The sequence below is a fragment of the Polypterus senegalus genome, chromosome 8 (assembly GCF_016835505.1).
Source record: "Polypterus senegalus isolate Bchr_013 chromosome 8, ASM1683550v1, whole genome shotgun sequence".
Lineage (NCBI taxonomy): Eukaryota > Metazoa > Chordata > Cladistia > Polypteriformes > Polypteridae > Polypterus > Polypterus senegalus.
Window position 1 is genome coordinate 111,670,001 of NC_053161.1, and position 15,106 is coordinate 111,685,106.

Below are 15,106 nucleotides of genomic sequence, written 5' to 3' on the forward strand. Positions count from 1 at the left end.
CTTCCATTTTTCAGTTTGAGTTTCCCATCTGGTAACACAACTTTACTTTCACCCCTCTCTTTTTTCCTTTTACATACAGTATGATAATTTCATTTGAAATATATCAGCTGCCTCAAAATGCTTGTTGAAAGAACATTATTCAAAAATACAACAGAGATTTTTTATTAGGACTTATTAACATTGGTGTTAAAGGAAACAACAGAAACTTTTGAAGTTCCTTCTTACAAAGCAGAAATCAAATCTTTATGTAGGGTTCACCTTAATCCTAGAAGAATGCCTACATGGAGGAGACTCAGTTTGATGTCACATATCATTTATGATGGAAGTTTTCTCCCCTGTGGTTTCAAGCTAACAGCAATATGATTAAATTATAGTCCCCTCCTGTGGGGTGTCACAGATAATTAATGCCTTAGCTTTTAAATTGCACAAACTGCTAAAGGGCTAGCCCTGTAATGAATGCGGCTTTGGTTACCTTGCTGGCTCTCAAGATTTCAAACATTAGTGGCAAGCCATGGGTAATGAGCTCCTCCGTATATTCGTCTTCCTCAATTGAGCCAAATTCCTTCAGGAGGCACTGGATGAGAGGTCTTCTGTGCTGGTGAAAGGAGGTACGCAGAGACTCAAGCCAGGTATGAAGAGTCCATGGCACTCCTGAAAGCAAACAATGAACTTGTTGGTCATTGTAGAAACAAACAATATGGGGATCCTAGTGGAATCATCATGGCCTAGGACAGAGATTTTCAACCAACAGAATCATTAGCTACCTTGTTTAGCTTATTAAAGAATTATCTTGTGACTTTTTTGAGGTGGTAAGAGTCTTTTTCCTATGGTTTTAGCCTTATTGTTGGCTATAATCATAACTTTATTTCGCAGTTATTCTAAACATGATGCAAAAACAGGATTTTATTCCTTTCACTGCAATGTAAAATTGATACAGAATTTCAACAGGTTTTGAAGTTCTCAGAGACTTTAAGGTACTCATTGACTCCAATGGCAGCAGTGTATGGTATACAAATAGTAAATAGTAAAGTAAGGTAAGCTAAACTGAAATAAGATTGGATAGCAAAGGAGGAGAGGACAATAAACCACCATCTTATTGATATCAAGAGAAGACAGTGTCTATGGGAAAGTTAAAGCTGATGTCTACTGGGCTAGATGAAATGGCTGACCACTCCTTACCTAGGCATTCTGCATTATACTACAGAGATGACTAGTGCACCAAATAGTAGGGCACTTGCTTAGGAACAGTGTCAAGATGTACTGGACTCTTGAATATTCCATGAGGGCACTGATTTCTTTCAGCTCTTTATTAAACTTAGGCAGCTACTTGTATTACAGAGAATTAAATACTACCATAGATTTAAGAAGGCTATGTTTCCTGTAGCGTGCTACTGACCTAGACTTCGAATGTCAATGGTCACATCCAGATAGCTGTGCTCAGCACTGTGGTACATGGCTTCCCTCAGAGCTTTCAGTTTGGCCTTGCTGTTACGGGTGGGGTCAAGACCGGGTGGCTTCTTTTCTCCCAGTTCAGTGCCTTCAGCCAGGATCTCCTCCAATGACAACACATCATTTTTGCCCTTCTCAGGTTGAGCAAGCAGCTTCCGGAAAACATTCCTGAAAGAGACCACATGCAGAATTAAATTGTGAACATCTTCATCTTTAAAGCAATTTTATACACTGATTGCTCATTTTTTCATTGTTTATCTGCAACAAAGGAAAATGTTAAAAACTATAAGCTATTGGTCTGGGCAATCTAAAGACACAATCTTTGCTACAAGTAATTAATGACATTAGAGATGAAATGATGATGTTATATTATCTCCATGTTGCATGAGTGGCTCAGTTTACGACACAATAAATATCCAGCTGTGCATAATGTACTAGTTTAATAAATATATACTAATAGAGACTGTTGTCATCGATCGATTGATACTGATCCATTTGATTATTTCATTTTGCTGTTTTATATTAATGTACTCACTGTTTCCGTTTTACTTCTTTATTGTTTCATGGCAGATTTTAAGTACTACTGTGAGAGAATAATTTAGAGGTAACAGTAATATTTTGGTTTCCAAAGCACAGTGAAATTTTTAAGTATTTGTTTTAAGAAATGTCATGAAGAAGAACTACTGAAATGGTTAAGTACACAAAAGACAAGTATGTACCAGAGGAAGGTTGATGTCACATACAAAATGTACTCAGAGATCATCAGATGTCCTATAAACAATGACTGCACAATTGTCATATACACAGAAATGCCAAAGATAATAGCTAAACCTAAAGATATAAGAAGAATAAGAGAATCATTAAAATCAACTTTTATTTTCTAAGTTATCTGAAGTATAAACCAAATTGTATTATATGATATCATCTGCTGTTGAAGTCTGCTCTGTACTTATAATATTTCTATTGCACTATTATATTGAATTGAGGATTACTTGTGTTCTGTTCTGTGTATTGTATTGTTTTTACCCATTTTGTTGACACCCCCCGCACGCCCAACCTACCTGGAAAGGGGTCTCTCCTTAAATTGCCTTTTCCAAGGTTTTTTCCATTTCTTAGAGAGTCAAGGCTGCTGTCAAAAGGCAGGGCCTGTTAAAGCCCATTGTGGCACTTCTTGTGTGATTTTGGGCTATACAAAAATAAATTGTATTGTATTGTAAACCAATGAACCAGCCAGAGTAAAATGTATGCATTGATTGACAATGTATGTTAATTGAATTGTTTATAAAACGGACCTGTACTCTTTGTTTATCGATCATTCTGACCATGCTGGAACAGACTGCTGTGATGGATGCTCCCTCTAAGGCATTTGCAGAGGAGTAATAAAATGACAAAATGAACAGCTTTTCTCCTGTCTGATTACTAACTCAAAAAGGTTTTATAAAACATGTCCCAGTTGAGAATATGTTTCTTTCTTTAATTAAGATGTTGATTTCTACCACACCACACATTCACAGGCACAAATAAAAATGCACCCTGCAGAGCAGCATCTAATTCTGTGCCATTAGTGCTTGTACAAGCATTAAAACATTTAAGAGATAAGACAACAATTATTTAATAAACAATACTCAAGTAATCCACTCGTTTGTTGAAAACTTACAATTTAATATTAAAATACGTACCACTGTGTAGGGCTTGGGTCATTGTGGCACAATGGTTATCACTGCTGCATCATGGGTACAGGGACCAAGGTCAATTACTAGGTTTGTTACTGTCTGTACAGAAATTATACATTCTCCTATACGCAAGTATGTGGGTTTTATTTGAGCATTCCCGTTTGTCTCTCACATTTCAAAGATGTATACATTATACTGCTTTACACAGCGGCATTAAACATAAGGCAGAAAACAACCTTGGATAGGATGGCACTCCATCACAGGGCACTCCGTTACTTGGACCAATTTATAGTCAGCAATTAATCTGAGGCACACATTTGTGAGGTTATGGGAAGAAAACTCGAGTACTAAGAGAAAACCCCATGCAGTTGTGGGGGAATGTGAAAGCTCTACACAGGCATTGAAAGGGCAAAGGATTTAAAGGCAGAATGCAGGATGCATGAGGCCACGGCATTAAACATTGCACCACTATACTGCCATAGGTTAAATCCATTTCACTTAGTCTATTCTTATAATGTGCAGTTCTACTTATATGCTCAGTGCACTATACGTTATTACAAATACAATGTGAATAACATAAAACATAAATGCTGCTCTAAATTGGCCCTCTTATGAGTTTGTGTGTATGAGTATGCTGTCAGATGGACGTATTACTCCATTGCACCTGATGCCACGGCAGTCAGTGGCTCTCGGCCACTTTTTAAAGTAGATTGAGGGCTTAGTAAATGGGTGGATGGATGGATAAGTGGATGTCTGTCCTAGCCTCTCATCTAGGGATATCTCCAGCTTTGTTTCAGTCCTCTGTAGCCCTTCCTCTGCTAATGAAGTGGATGGCGAGATAAACCACTGGCTTTTTGCTAAAGGCAGAAGCCACCTGTTGAATTAAAACAGCTGAAGACAAGAAATGACTGGAAATTTAGACATTTATATGGGAGGATATTAATAAGTGACCACCTGCTATGCCAGGACCAATTTGAAATCCTTGGCATACACAACTGGAAATTTAATGAGCACCATGCAGGTTCTTCATTGATGGAAAAAGCATGTTTTATAAAAGCATTTCTAAAATCAACAATGTATTTTCCATTAAGGTTTTAGCTGACTTTACAAAAAGATTCAATATTTATAACCTCTGGTTTAAATGAGAGTTCCTTTCTCTTGTATCATAAAAGGCTGTAAAGAAGGCACCATCAAAAAGGTGTTTATGAAGCCAAAAAAAAAAAACCAATAACTGCCACCTGAAGGAGTCACAATCTGGATTTAGATAATGACCATATTACTGTACTTATGGTTAGCCACGTTTTACAATATTTTAGATATTCAAGATGAACCACATCATCACAAGCCCTTTAACAAAGCAATCTACCAAATATTACAAAAAAAAGTCTCAGTATGAATAAGTAACAACAACAGATGTTAAGTGTGTGTGTGTCTGCTCAATGTACAGTATATCATTTTCATTAAATGAGATGGCCTGCAGGCTGATAATGTTACGAGAACAATATAAGTCTTTGTTAAAATGCTGGACCTTTCTGAGTGACTAGTGTAGAATGTGTGAAATGACACCCAGACGCTAGCTGCAGAAGACAGACTGTCAGGTGACAAGCTTCATCATGAGTCAAAGACTTGGCTCTGTGGAGCTACACTGCTGTCTGGTCTGTGATAATACTGCTTACATTTAAAAGACAGGGAGAGACAGCACATCACACCTGGGGGGTTTACATTTTACACGTGGTGTTTCCCTTAGTAGCATGTATTGTACGTTACAAGTAGCCACTTTAATAATTGTGCATATACATACTACACTGTATATATAAAATCTCAAAGCCGCTTAATGAAATTCAGGATCCTAATGCCAAACAGCCTATCAATGCAACACTTCGTATAAGGCAGGAAGCAGGCCTGGACCGGGTACCAGTGCATCACAGGCCACACACTCACACACACACACAGAATTGCCATTTGCCCTAACCTACACATCTTTGAAGATGAAAGAGCAAAACTTGAATACCAAGAGGAAAACATTGCAGGCTTTGAGACAGCATGCACGTTATACAGACAGGGACTGGCCATGGGAGTTAAACCCCAGAAACTAGATCTGCGAGACAACGGTGCTAGCCACTTAGGCACCCTGTCACCCTCATTTTATTGGATTGTAAACCAATTTAAATTGTGATTGTAGTGTGATTGCATAAAAATGAACCAACTGGCAATGGCATAAAAGAAATGATACCTTGTCTCCAGTCTGTCCCTCATCTCTTGCCTATATGGCCCTTATGCTTCTACCTTTCACTGCTTATTCTTAGTGTAATGCAACATGTAGTTAGGTGTCAATTATGACAACACAGAGAATTCCCTGTGAATCCCATACTAGACATGAACAGTTCAAGACGTAAGGGCTTGGGCCAAAAATGTGCTTGTGATACCCGGGATGCCTGCAGTGGGCAAACTCCCCTTGGAACCTGGGCCATCGATAGCCATGAAACCATGATGGATACTCAACAATAAGATGAGGTGTAAAACAATACTCCGTGCCTTTTTTCAGTTGAACAAAGTGTTCAAAAAGTGAAGTGCAGTCTCCATTAATAAATAAGCCACTAAAGAATTCATTTAAACTAGTACTCTTCTGTGGGAGACAAAATCAACGAATAAATAAATCCAAATAGACAGGTTAAAAATCAAGAATAAAAACACCATGTTATCCTATCCTTCCAGCCCAGCATGTGTTTCTCCTTCCATCTCCCCAGCTCACCCTGCGGTCCTTGCAGTCAGGCGGAGACACTGACAGGTAAGGTCTCTCTCTTTCTATCTCTTTCTCTGCCTTTCTTCAGGACCACCAACCCTTGGCAACTATTGTGGACCCCAAGTACTTGCAAGAGTGGGCACCTCTACATCCACTCCCTAAACAATGACTGTACATTGAGGCTTTTAAAATATCAATAACCAGTTCTTTGGTTTTGCTGATGTTAAGATACAGACAATTCTTTCAGCACCAAGTAAAACTGCTCATTTACTTAACTTTACATAGGAGAATCAAAATCATTAAACTTAATATCCTACCTAAATTGGTATATCTTTTGTAGCACATCATTTTTATATAATTCCTTCTTTAAAAATGTGATGCAGTTTTTATATTGTTTATATGGAATAGAAAGAAGTCCCAACTAAACAACTTGAGACACAAAGCAGAGAGAATTCTGATAACATCCATACTCTGCCATCTAGAATGACACATGCAACACTGCACCCCTACTAGTATGACTTAATACAAAAATAAGATTCAGTATTTTTGCCTCATTCTAAATACTACTCTTCAAACATGTTAAAAGTACCATGCCTTATGTAAACAGATTACTTTTTACAGTAAGGAGTATCCTACTATACTCTCCGGCCATCTGGTGGCAACTGAGAGAAAAGGTAAGCATGTCCATAGGTGAAATCAAATGAAAAGAACTGAGCAAATGTTATAAGTATACATTTAATTCTGCACGTGGTGCAATCTGCCCAGTTTAGGGTCAGACTGAGACAGGGATTATCGCAGCACCAATGGGTATAGGACAAAAAGTAAACGTGTTTGATGGTATGCCAGTCCTTTGCATGAGTCAAATGCATAGCCAATCAAAAGAGAGTCTGCTGCATTCAATCCAGTGCCAGAAAACTAAAAATAAAGTATCAGTGATATTTTGTAAAAGTGTGATCAGGTGTCACAGCAGCCAGTGTTCACACTGCAAACCTTCAGGTGCTTGGGGTGAGGACAGAAGTTATTAAAAATTATTCTAACTAAACATATTTATAAAACAGAAGAAAATTAGAAAATTTCTCTGTGTTTCTGGTGAGTTTAACAAAGGTTCATATTGTATATGTACTTAGCATTTAATAACAAATTCTATCTGGTGAAATATTCAGTTTTTCATGCAAAAGAAGAAAAAGCAATGCAAAAGTAAAACACAGTTTTTAACACATCACGTTTTGTAATAAGTAACTATATAGCATATTTAGTTACTACTTTTGTAAGTAATGTATAAAGTAACTAAGTTACTTTAAAAGTAATATTCCCCTGCATTGCTCTGCACACATGGCAACATCTACAAATAGCAAAAATCCTATGGTTCAGTACTCACCAAGAATCAGATGTAAGCAGAGTCAACACTTGTCATTTTCAGTTACACCTTTTATTAGCTAACCACATACTTCATCTCTCCCTAAAGTACAAGCCATATAACATATCCATCCATCATCCAACCCGCTATATCCTAACTGCAGGGTCACAGGGGTCCGCTGGAGCCAATCCCAATCAACACAGGGCGCAAGGCAGGAAACAAACCTCGAGCAGGGCGCCAGCCCACTGCAGGGCACACACACCAAGCACAAACTAGGGACAATTTAGGATTGCCAATGCACCTAACCTGCATGTCTTTGGACTGTGGGAGTAAACCGGAGTACCCGGAGGAAACCCACGCAGACATGGAGAGAACATGCAAACTCCACACGGGGAGGACCCAGTAAGCGAATCCAGGTCTCCTTACTGCGAGGCAGCAGCGCTACCACTGTGCCACCCCCCATACAACATATGCAACACACTTATAGTTGAGGCCTTTTGGGGATTACATATAGATAATGTTTTGCCATCTTTTGAACCACTTCATTCTAAATGCAACCTCTCGCAAAAAGCATTTCTTCCAATACTTGCTAGTCAGAGACTTTCCTAAAGGCAACATAGCTCACTTCTGTGAATACCACCCCCCATTGTCATCTTCTGAGGCTTCATTGTAAAGTATCATTACTAATAAAGGAATATGTTAAAGCCAGGCGGCACGGTGGTGAAGTGGGTAGTGCTGCTGCCTTGCAGTAAGGAGACCTGGGTTCGCTTCCCGGGTTCTCCCTGCGTGGAGTTTGCATGTTCTCCCCGTATCTGCGTGGGTTTCCTCTGGGTACTCCGGTTTCCTCCCACAGTCCAAAGACATGCAGGTAAGGTGAATTTGCGATCCTAAATTGTCCCTGGTGTGTTTATGTGTACCCTGCCTGGGGTTTGTTTCCTGCCTTACTCCCTGTGTTGGCTGGGATTGGCTCCAGCAGACCCCTGTGGTTAGGATATAGTGGGTTGGATAATGGATGGATGTTAAAGCCATACCAGTGATTTCTGAATAACAGAGCTTTAGACAAACCGAGGTAGCACCATTAATGGCACCTTACAAACAGATCTGAAAATAATGAATGGAAGTCCTAGACAGAAGACTTTCATTGTTGGTTTGTGCGTGGCACAGTCTAATTGCACACTGCACACATCTCTCTTTACTTAGCCTGTCAAAGGTTTCCACTAGATTAGACCCCGCCTCCCTCAACCACATGTTTTGCTTATGCCTCTGGCTTATTCTGTATTGGACTACAATTTTCCCATCACCAAAATCATTTCAAATCCTCACCCTTTTTGACGTTCAGGAATACCAGAAGCAGCAGTAGTAGACTACTAGCTTGGCCTTCCATACTACAAGGCAAAAATGTCCTGTCTCATATAAACTCAGAAGAGAATAATTTACTTAATGACGACCAATCGACTGCATCGGTCTGTCATGGTGAAAAGGGAGCTGAGCCGTAAGGCAAAGCTCTCAATTTACCAGTCGATCTACGTTCCTACCCTCACCTATGGTCATCAGCTATGGGTAGTGACCGAAAGAACGAAATCGCAAATACGAGCGGCTGAAATGAGTTTCCTCCGCAGGGTGTCTGGGCTTTCCCTTAAAGATAGGGTGAGAAGCTCAGTCATCCAGAAGGGGCTCAGATTAGAGCCGCTGCTCCTCCGCATTGAGAGGAGTCAGATGAGGTGGCTCGGGCATCTGATCAGGATACCTCCGGAGCATCTTCCTGGCGAAGGGGTTCCGGGCACGTCCAACCGGGAGGAGGCCCCGGGGAAGACCCAGGACACGCTGGAGGGACTGTGTCTCCCGGCTGGCCTGGGAACGCCTTGGGATTCCCCAAGAAAAGCTAGAAGAAGTGGCCAGGGAGAGGGAAGTCTGGGCATCTCTGCTCAAGCTGCTGCCCCCGCGACCCGACCTCGGATAAGCGGAAGAGGATGGATGGATGGATGGACGACCAATTTAGAAATTTTTCAGTACTGGGTAGTCCTTTATCAACGCCATGCTTCATTGACCTTCTTTAAAGTAATCATTGATCACACTGAATCTCTGTAAGCCTTGGTGCCATTTTGATATTTCTATCAGCTTATTGTCTATATTGTTTCTTCATATTTTTCTCCTTTTCATTTACATAACATCTCTCATTTCTTTTGGTCTATTTTATTTTTGCTTCATTTCTTAGCAAGAGGGTTTTGAATTTGGCCACTTGATCATAAATTTAATATACAATTGCATTTAATTTACAACGTGTTTATTGTATAGCTACTATGAGTTTGATCCTTAAAGCAAGGAAGGGGTTTTCGAAAGTAAAAAGAACCATCAAAGCTGATTCATTGTCTTCAGAGCTTGTCAGGTAGTCAGACAAATGCACCAAAATTTCAATGTGTAGTGATAAAATATGAGAGTGACATTCGACAGCATAACGCACATTTGCTGCAGATTTAATGTAAAGACACCTTTCAGTAGTTCTCATCTGAGAGAAGTGGGCATTGAAAACTGATGGAGATGTACTTTTACTGGACCCTAAAATATGTACACATTGTTGTTAGGAGACAAAACACGAAATGAGGCTCACAATGCTATAATACTCAGTTCACATATTTATTCAAATAAAAGCAAAAAAAAGATGTTTTTTTACCTGTGTCCATGTGCCGCAGCTTGGCTGTATGAGTTCATATCCCCATGAGGCATAGCGCAGATCCCATTTCTGTACATTGTCCCTATCATTGGGTCTGCTCCTCTCTCCAACAGCAAATTGACAAGCTCAAAGTTACCTGTAGAGAAAAATTCATTTTTCAGGACATTCAGTTTGCTTGAGAGGAATTACTACAGTGTATCTAACCACAAGAGCAGAACAAATGGGGACTAGGAGAGAAATGACTGAGATTTATTATACTGTTATATGTCTATTCTACTGTCTTCTACTGTATACTCTGTATTAAATTTTCATCCATTCACATCTTAAGCTGCATATACAGTTTAGGGTTTTGGGGTGCTGATCCAATTACAGGGCATCCCTACACCCACACACCCACACACCTACACTAACTTACAATTGACAAATTTACAGTTGACAGTAAACCTAATTTGTATGTGTTTGGAAAATAACACTCAGGAACCATCAACCAACAGTGTTACCTACTGCATCATCATCCCACCTTACACTAAATACATAACATAACTGTCTTAGACCTGCTTTATCCAATTCAGATTCATGGGGGAGCCTAATCCTATTATGGCAGCAATGAGCGCAAGCCAGGAAACAACCCTGGACATTGTGCCAGTCCTTCGTAAGACACACGTGGACACACTTCTAGACTCACAAAAGCCAGTTATCCAAATCTGCATGTTTTTGGGGATATGGGAGGTAAGTAAGAGTACCCTGTGGAAAAATAAGCAGGCACAGGGTGAACAGATTCTACATGGATGTCTGAGTGCAGGATTCAAACCCAGGTTACTGGATCTGTGAGAAAATAGCTTGACTCCCTGTGCAACTATGCCATCCCTTAACTATAAGAATATAATCTTATACATAAACGTTTATGCGTGTGTGTGTGTGTGTCTGTCCGGCCCGAGAGTGAAGGTGTAGTTGTGGTAAGGGCTCGCTTAGAGAAAACTCGCTTAGCCACTAATAACAAAAGCAGGACAAGCATGTCAGCAAAATGAAACCTCAGAAGAAAGACAAAGTTGCTTAGCCGCTAACATCGGCTTTTATTTTTCCACCCGCCACTAATGCATAAGCGATGCGAGCACATGTACAAAATGAATCCTCCTAGGAGAGAGACACCCAGAGTAGTTCCTTTCAATTACCTGACATCTCTACATTTTAATTTTTTTCTGATGATTTTGATAGTTTCTAGGGCCCAGGGCTTTTTGCAGCATGGGCTTACACAGCTAACATAATATAATATAATATAATATAATACTGCGGTGGGCTGGTGCATTGTTCGGGGTTTGTTTCCTGCCTTGTGTCCTGTGTTGGCTGGGATTGGCTCCAGCAGACCCCTGTGACCCTGTAGTTAGGATATAGCGGGTTGGATAATGGATGGATGGATAATATAATAAACGTCTACACGTGGAAGTGTGTGTGTCTGTCTGTCTGGCCTGGAAGTGCAATGTTTCAACATGAAGTGAAACCGCTGAGAAAAGAGAAACTTGCTTAGCTGCTGATACAAAACGAGGCGAGCACATCAACAGAACGAAACCTGCCAAGACAGAGAAATCCACTTAGCCGCTGATAGAAAACAGAGGTTAGCACGTTGGCAAAGCGAAACTGCAGAGGAAAGAGAACCTCGCTTAGCCACTAAGGCACAACTGATGCGATTGATTGATTGAAGTGCCAGAATTGAAGGGCCTTGCTGTCTGCATAAACCCCCTTGTGACTGTGTTAGCTTCCTCTGGGTAACCCCGCTTCCTGAAACATTTCAAACATGTGTTATGTGTCCAAGGCGCCTGGGATAGGTTCTGAACTCCTTGAACTTGAAAAGGATTATGCAGCTGCAAAACTTAAACTGGCCCTGTTTCCCAAAACCCTAAAAGCTGGACAGCCTAGTCACAACAATCACTTCAAGAGCATATGTGCTAGGATGTGTACATTATTTGATAAGGTGCATGGAGGTGTTTCATTGTCATGATTTTGTGGAACTCCCATTATAAAAATAAACCTTAAAATTGAATCTCTTTCTTCACCTGGGTACTGGGAACTACTTTGAACACTATAATGCTTCAAAAGAAGTCACTAGTGAACCTATGTATTATGCTGAGGGATACTGCATCTGGATGACCCCAGAAGCATGGGATGATCTCAGAATTTGTTCACCACTCACTACTAGTGTCCATGGACATACCAAACTATACAGTAAGTGCAGTGTATTCCCCCCAGGGTTGTAGAAATCAGGCTTTCGTTGTTTTTTTTTTCAATTATGCTGAGTATGACTTGGCTAAGTCTTAGGTTTGCTGATTCCTGAGTAATTTAAAACAAAATATTCAATCAGGATAAGTAAGCAGGGCACTGCAGTAAACACTTTCCATGCCATGTGTGTTGATTAATAGTCTGTATTTGCTTATTTTAGTACCACTTTGCTTTGACATTAATCTAGTGGTCTACTGTAAACCTTACTCACCTGCTGCAGAAGCTAACTGTAAAGGAGTTTCAGCATAATTTTCTTCTCCATCTTGCAAAGATCCCTCCACATTTGCACCTGCATCCAGCAGTAACTAGACAAAGAATACCAAAAACAAAACCGAGTTTTAGGACAGAGAATTCATTTGGGACCTAAACCTGACTGAATATTTTTTATGAAGTGCTTGGGTCTAAAAGATATATCAAGACCAGCAAGTTTGGCATGTCCAGTAACTGAATTTATTAAGCTACTCTTCCTCAAATGCAGCCTATCATTGTGTTATTCTGGGAATAAGTCAATCTCTTGTTCAGTTCTGAACTCTCTTATATAGTTTTGTAACTTTTTTCAGATACCTACAGTATCTATAATTGTCTATCAATTTACCTATCATTAATCACTCCTCATCTATCTATCTATCTATCTATCTATCTATCTATCTATCTATCTATCTATCTATCTATCTATCTATCTATATTTCTATCTATCTATCTACAGTGGGATGCAAAAGTTTGGGCAACCTTGTTAATAGTCATTATTTTCCTGTATAAATCGTTGGTTGTTACGATAAAAAATATCAGTTAAATATATCATATAGGAGACACACACAGTGATATTTGAGAAGTGAAATGAAGTTTATTGGATTTACAGAAAGTGTGCAATAATTGTTCAAACAAAATCAGGCTGGTGCATAAATTTGGGCACCACAAAAAAGAAATGAAATCAATATTTAGTAGATCCGCCTTTTGCAGAAATTACAGCCTCTAAACGCTTCCTGTAGGTTCCAATGAGAGTCTGGATTGTGGTTGAAGGTATTTTGGACCATTCCTCTTTACAAAACATCTCTAGCTCATTCAGGTTTGATGGCTTCCGAGCATGGACAGCTCTCTTTAACTCACACCACAGATTTTCAATTATATTCAGGTCTGGGGACTGAGATGGCCATTCCAGAACGTTGTACTTGTTCCTCTGCATGAATGCCTTAGTGGATTTTGAGCAGTGTTTCGGGTCGTTGTCTTGTTGAAAGATCCAGCCCCGGCGCAGCTTCAGCTTTGTCACTGATTCCTGGACATTGGTCTCCAGAATCTGCTGATACTGAGTGGAATCCATGCGTCCCTCAACTTTGACAAGATTCCCAGTCCCTTTCAACGATTTATACAGGAAAATAATGACTATTAACAAGGTTGCCCAAACTTTTGCATCCCACTGTATCTATCTATCTATCTATCTATCTATCTATCTATCTATCTATCTATCTATCTATCTATCTATCTATCTATCTATCTATCTATCTATCTATCTATCTATCTATCTATCTATCTATCTATCTATCTATCTATCTATCCCACATAACCAGAGCACAAGGGAAGCAACTAGAAAGTGGGATATTAATTCTACACACCTCAGAGTGTTTCCAGTGTTCAGGGAAAGACCAAAGTGCATCAGGAAGAGTTATCTCAGAGAGGTTACTGGATGTCCCAGGGAAGATGCTCAACCCAAAGAAGGTTGTAGGTCAAGCAAGATTACTTCCCCTGTGGTCATGTAGTTCCAGAGAGGTATAAAGGAGGCCAAGTAAGTAGTTCAGTTATGATAAAAAATATGGCTTAGAACTCCACCTGAGAGGTCACTTCAGGTTAAATATCTACTCTAACCTCACTCTGATAATTGGATATGTGGAAGCACCTTTGAGTTGCCAATTAGGCTTTTAATTTGCTTAAGAGCTACACACTGATAATTGGGGGAAAAGAACAAATAAGGACTGCATTAAAAGAACTGCATCTAGAGTAAAATGTTTACTGTAGAATCTCGAATCATAATTAGCTAGGTGTACTGTCACTGTCTACCACATTTAAGTTAACTGCATGTATCTGTCATTCATCCGTAAATCAAAATCATTGTGGAGCTAGACAGAAATCAATGAGCTTCTACATTTGCCTTGCCTAAGTCTCACATCTTACTTTGCTACAGGTCTCCAAGTAGAGACGAGCTAAGTTAATGTTTTTTGCATTCATATGCAGTTGGATAAAACAATCAGGTAACAAACAGCTGTTTGAGCCCATAGTTTGCAAACTTAGGGACTGTGAGCAGGAAGTTAATGCAGTCACTTTAAAATTATGGAAAACAAAAAAAGGAAAAAGAAAGAAAACTTAAATCTTCTAACCTGCACAACTGGGATGTGGCCATGCAACACAGCAAATGTTAGCGGTGTCCAGTGTCGGGTCTCTGGGTAAACTGAAGGATATTTGTGCACCGTATTAGGAACCTAAAACAACACAGAATGCAAGAATAAGTTAGAGGGTGAAAATATGAAATATTAAAGTAAAACAAAATATCTCATTTGGTCAAGGCAAGTAGAATTGTACTCACAAGTCTAGCACCGTGCAACAATTTTCTTACCAGTGCAGAATAGTGATACTATAAAAGTCAACAGCTGTTGCAAGAAATGACTATCTTTCATGCTCAGAACATGACACATAAGGCAAAAGATACAGAGAAGTGTCACTGCTACTGAACAGGTAAAGATACACACAATGAAGAACTCAAAATACAAATCAACAATAAGAAAATACAAACTACCTGCTGCGTACGTGGGCCTAGCTGAACAGGCCTTGCAGTGCATCTGTTTGGTGAGGTGGCTCATCCACATGCCCATCACAGTTCTACAACAAGCATTTCCTTTACCTGGCATTTATTTTCCTCTTCAGACCCTTGTCCTTAGTGAGTTTAATGT

The 15,106-nt window shown here is 39.7% G+C and overlaps 1 protein-coding gene across 1 annotated transcript in view; it reads right to left on the bottom strand.

Moving 5' to 3' along the window:
- The window catches only part of btbd11b (BTB (POZ) domain containing 11b), a 513,987-nt gene that overhangs the window by 52,870 nt on the left and 446,011 nt on the right, over positions 1 to 15,106 (bottom strand). The window contains exons 7-11 of the mRNA XM_039761620.1: positions 14,537 to 14,638; positions 12,379 to 12,472; positions 9,894 to 10,029; positions 1,397 to 1,617; positions 473 to 651 (exon numbers count right to left, since the gene is read on the bottom strand). Of these exons, the coding sequence (XP_039617554.1) occupies positions 473 to 651; positions 1,397 to 1,617; positions 9,894 to 10,029; positions 12,379 to 12,472; positions 14,537 to 14,638 (732 nt within the window). The remainder of the gene's footprint in view (positions 1 to 472; positions 652 to 1,396; positions 1,618 to 9,893; positions 10,030 to 12,378; positions 12,473 to 14,536; positions 14,639 to 15,106) is intronic.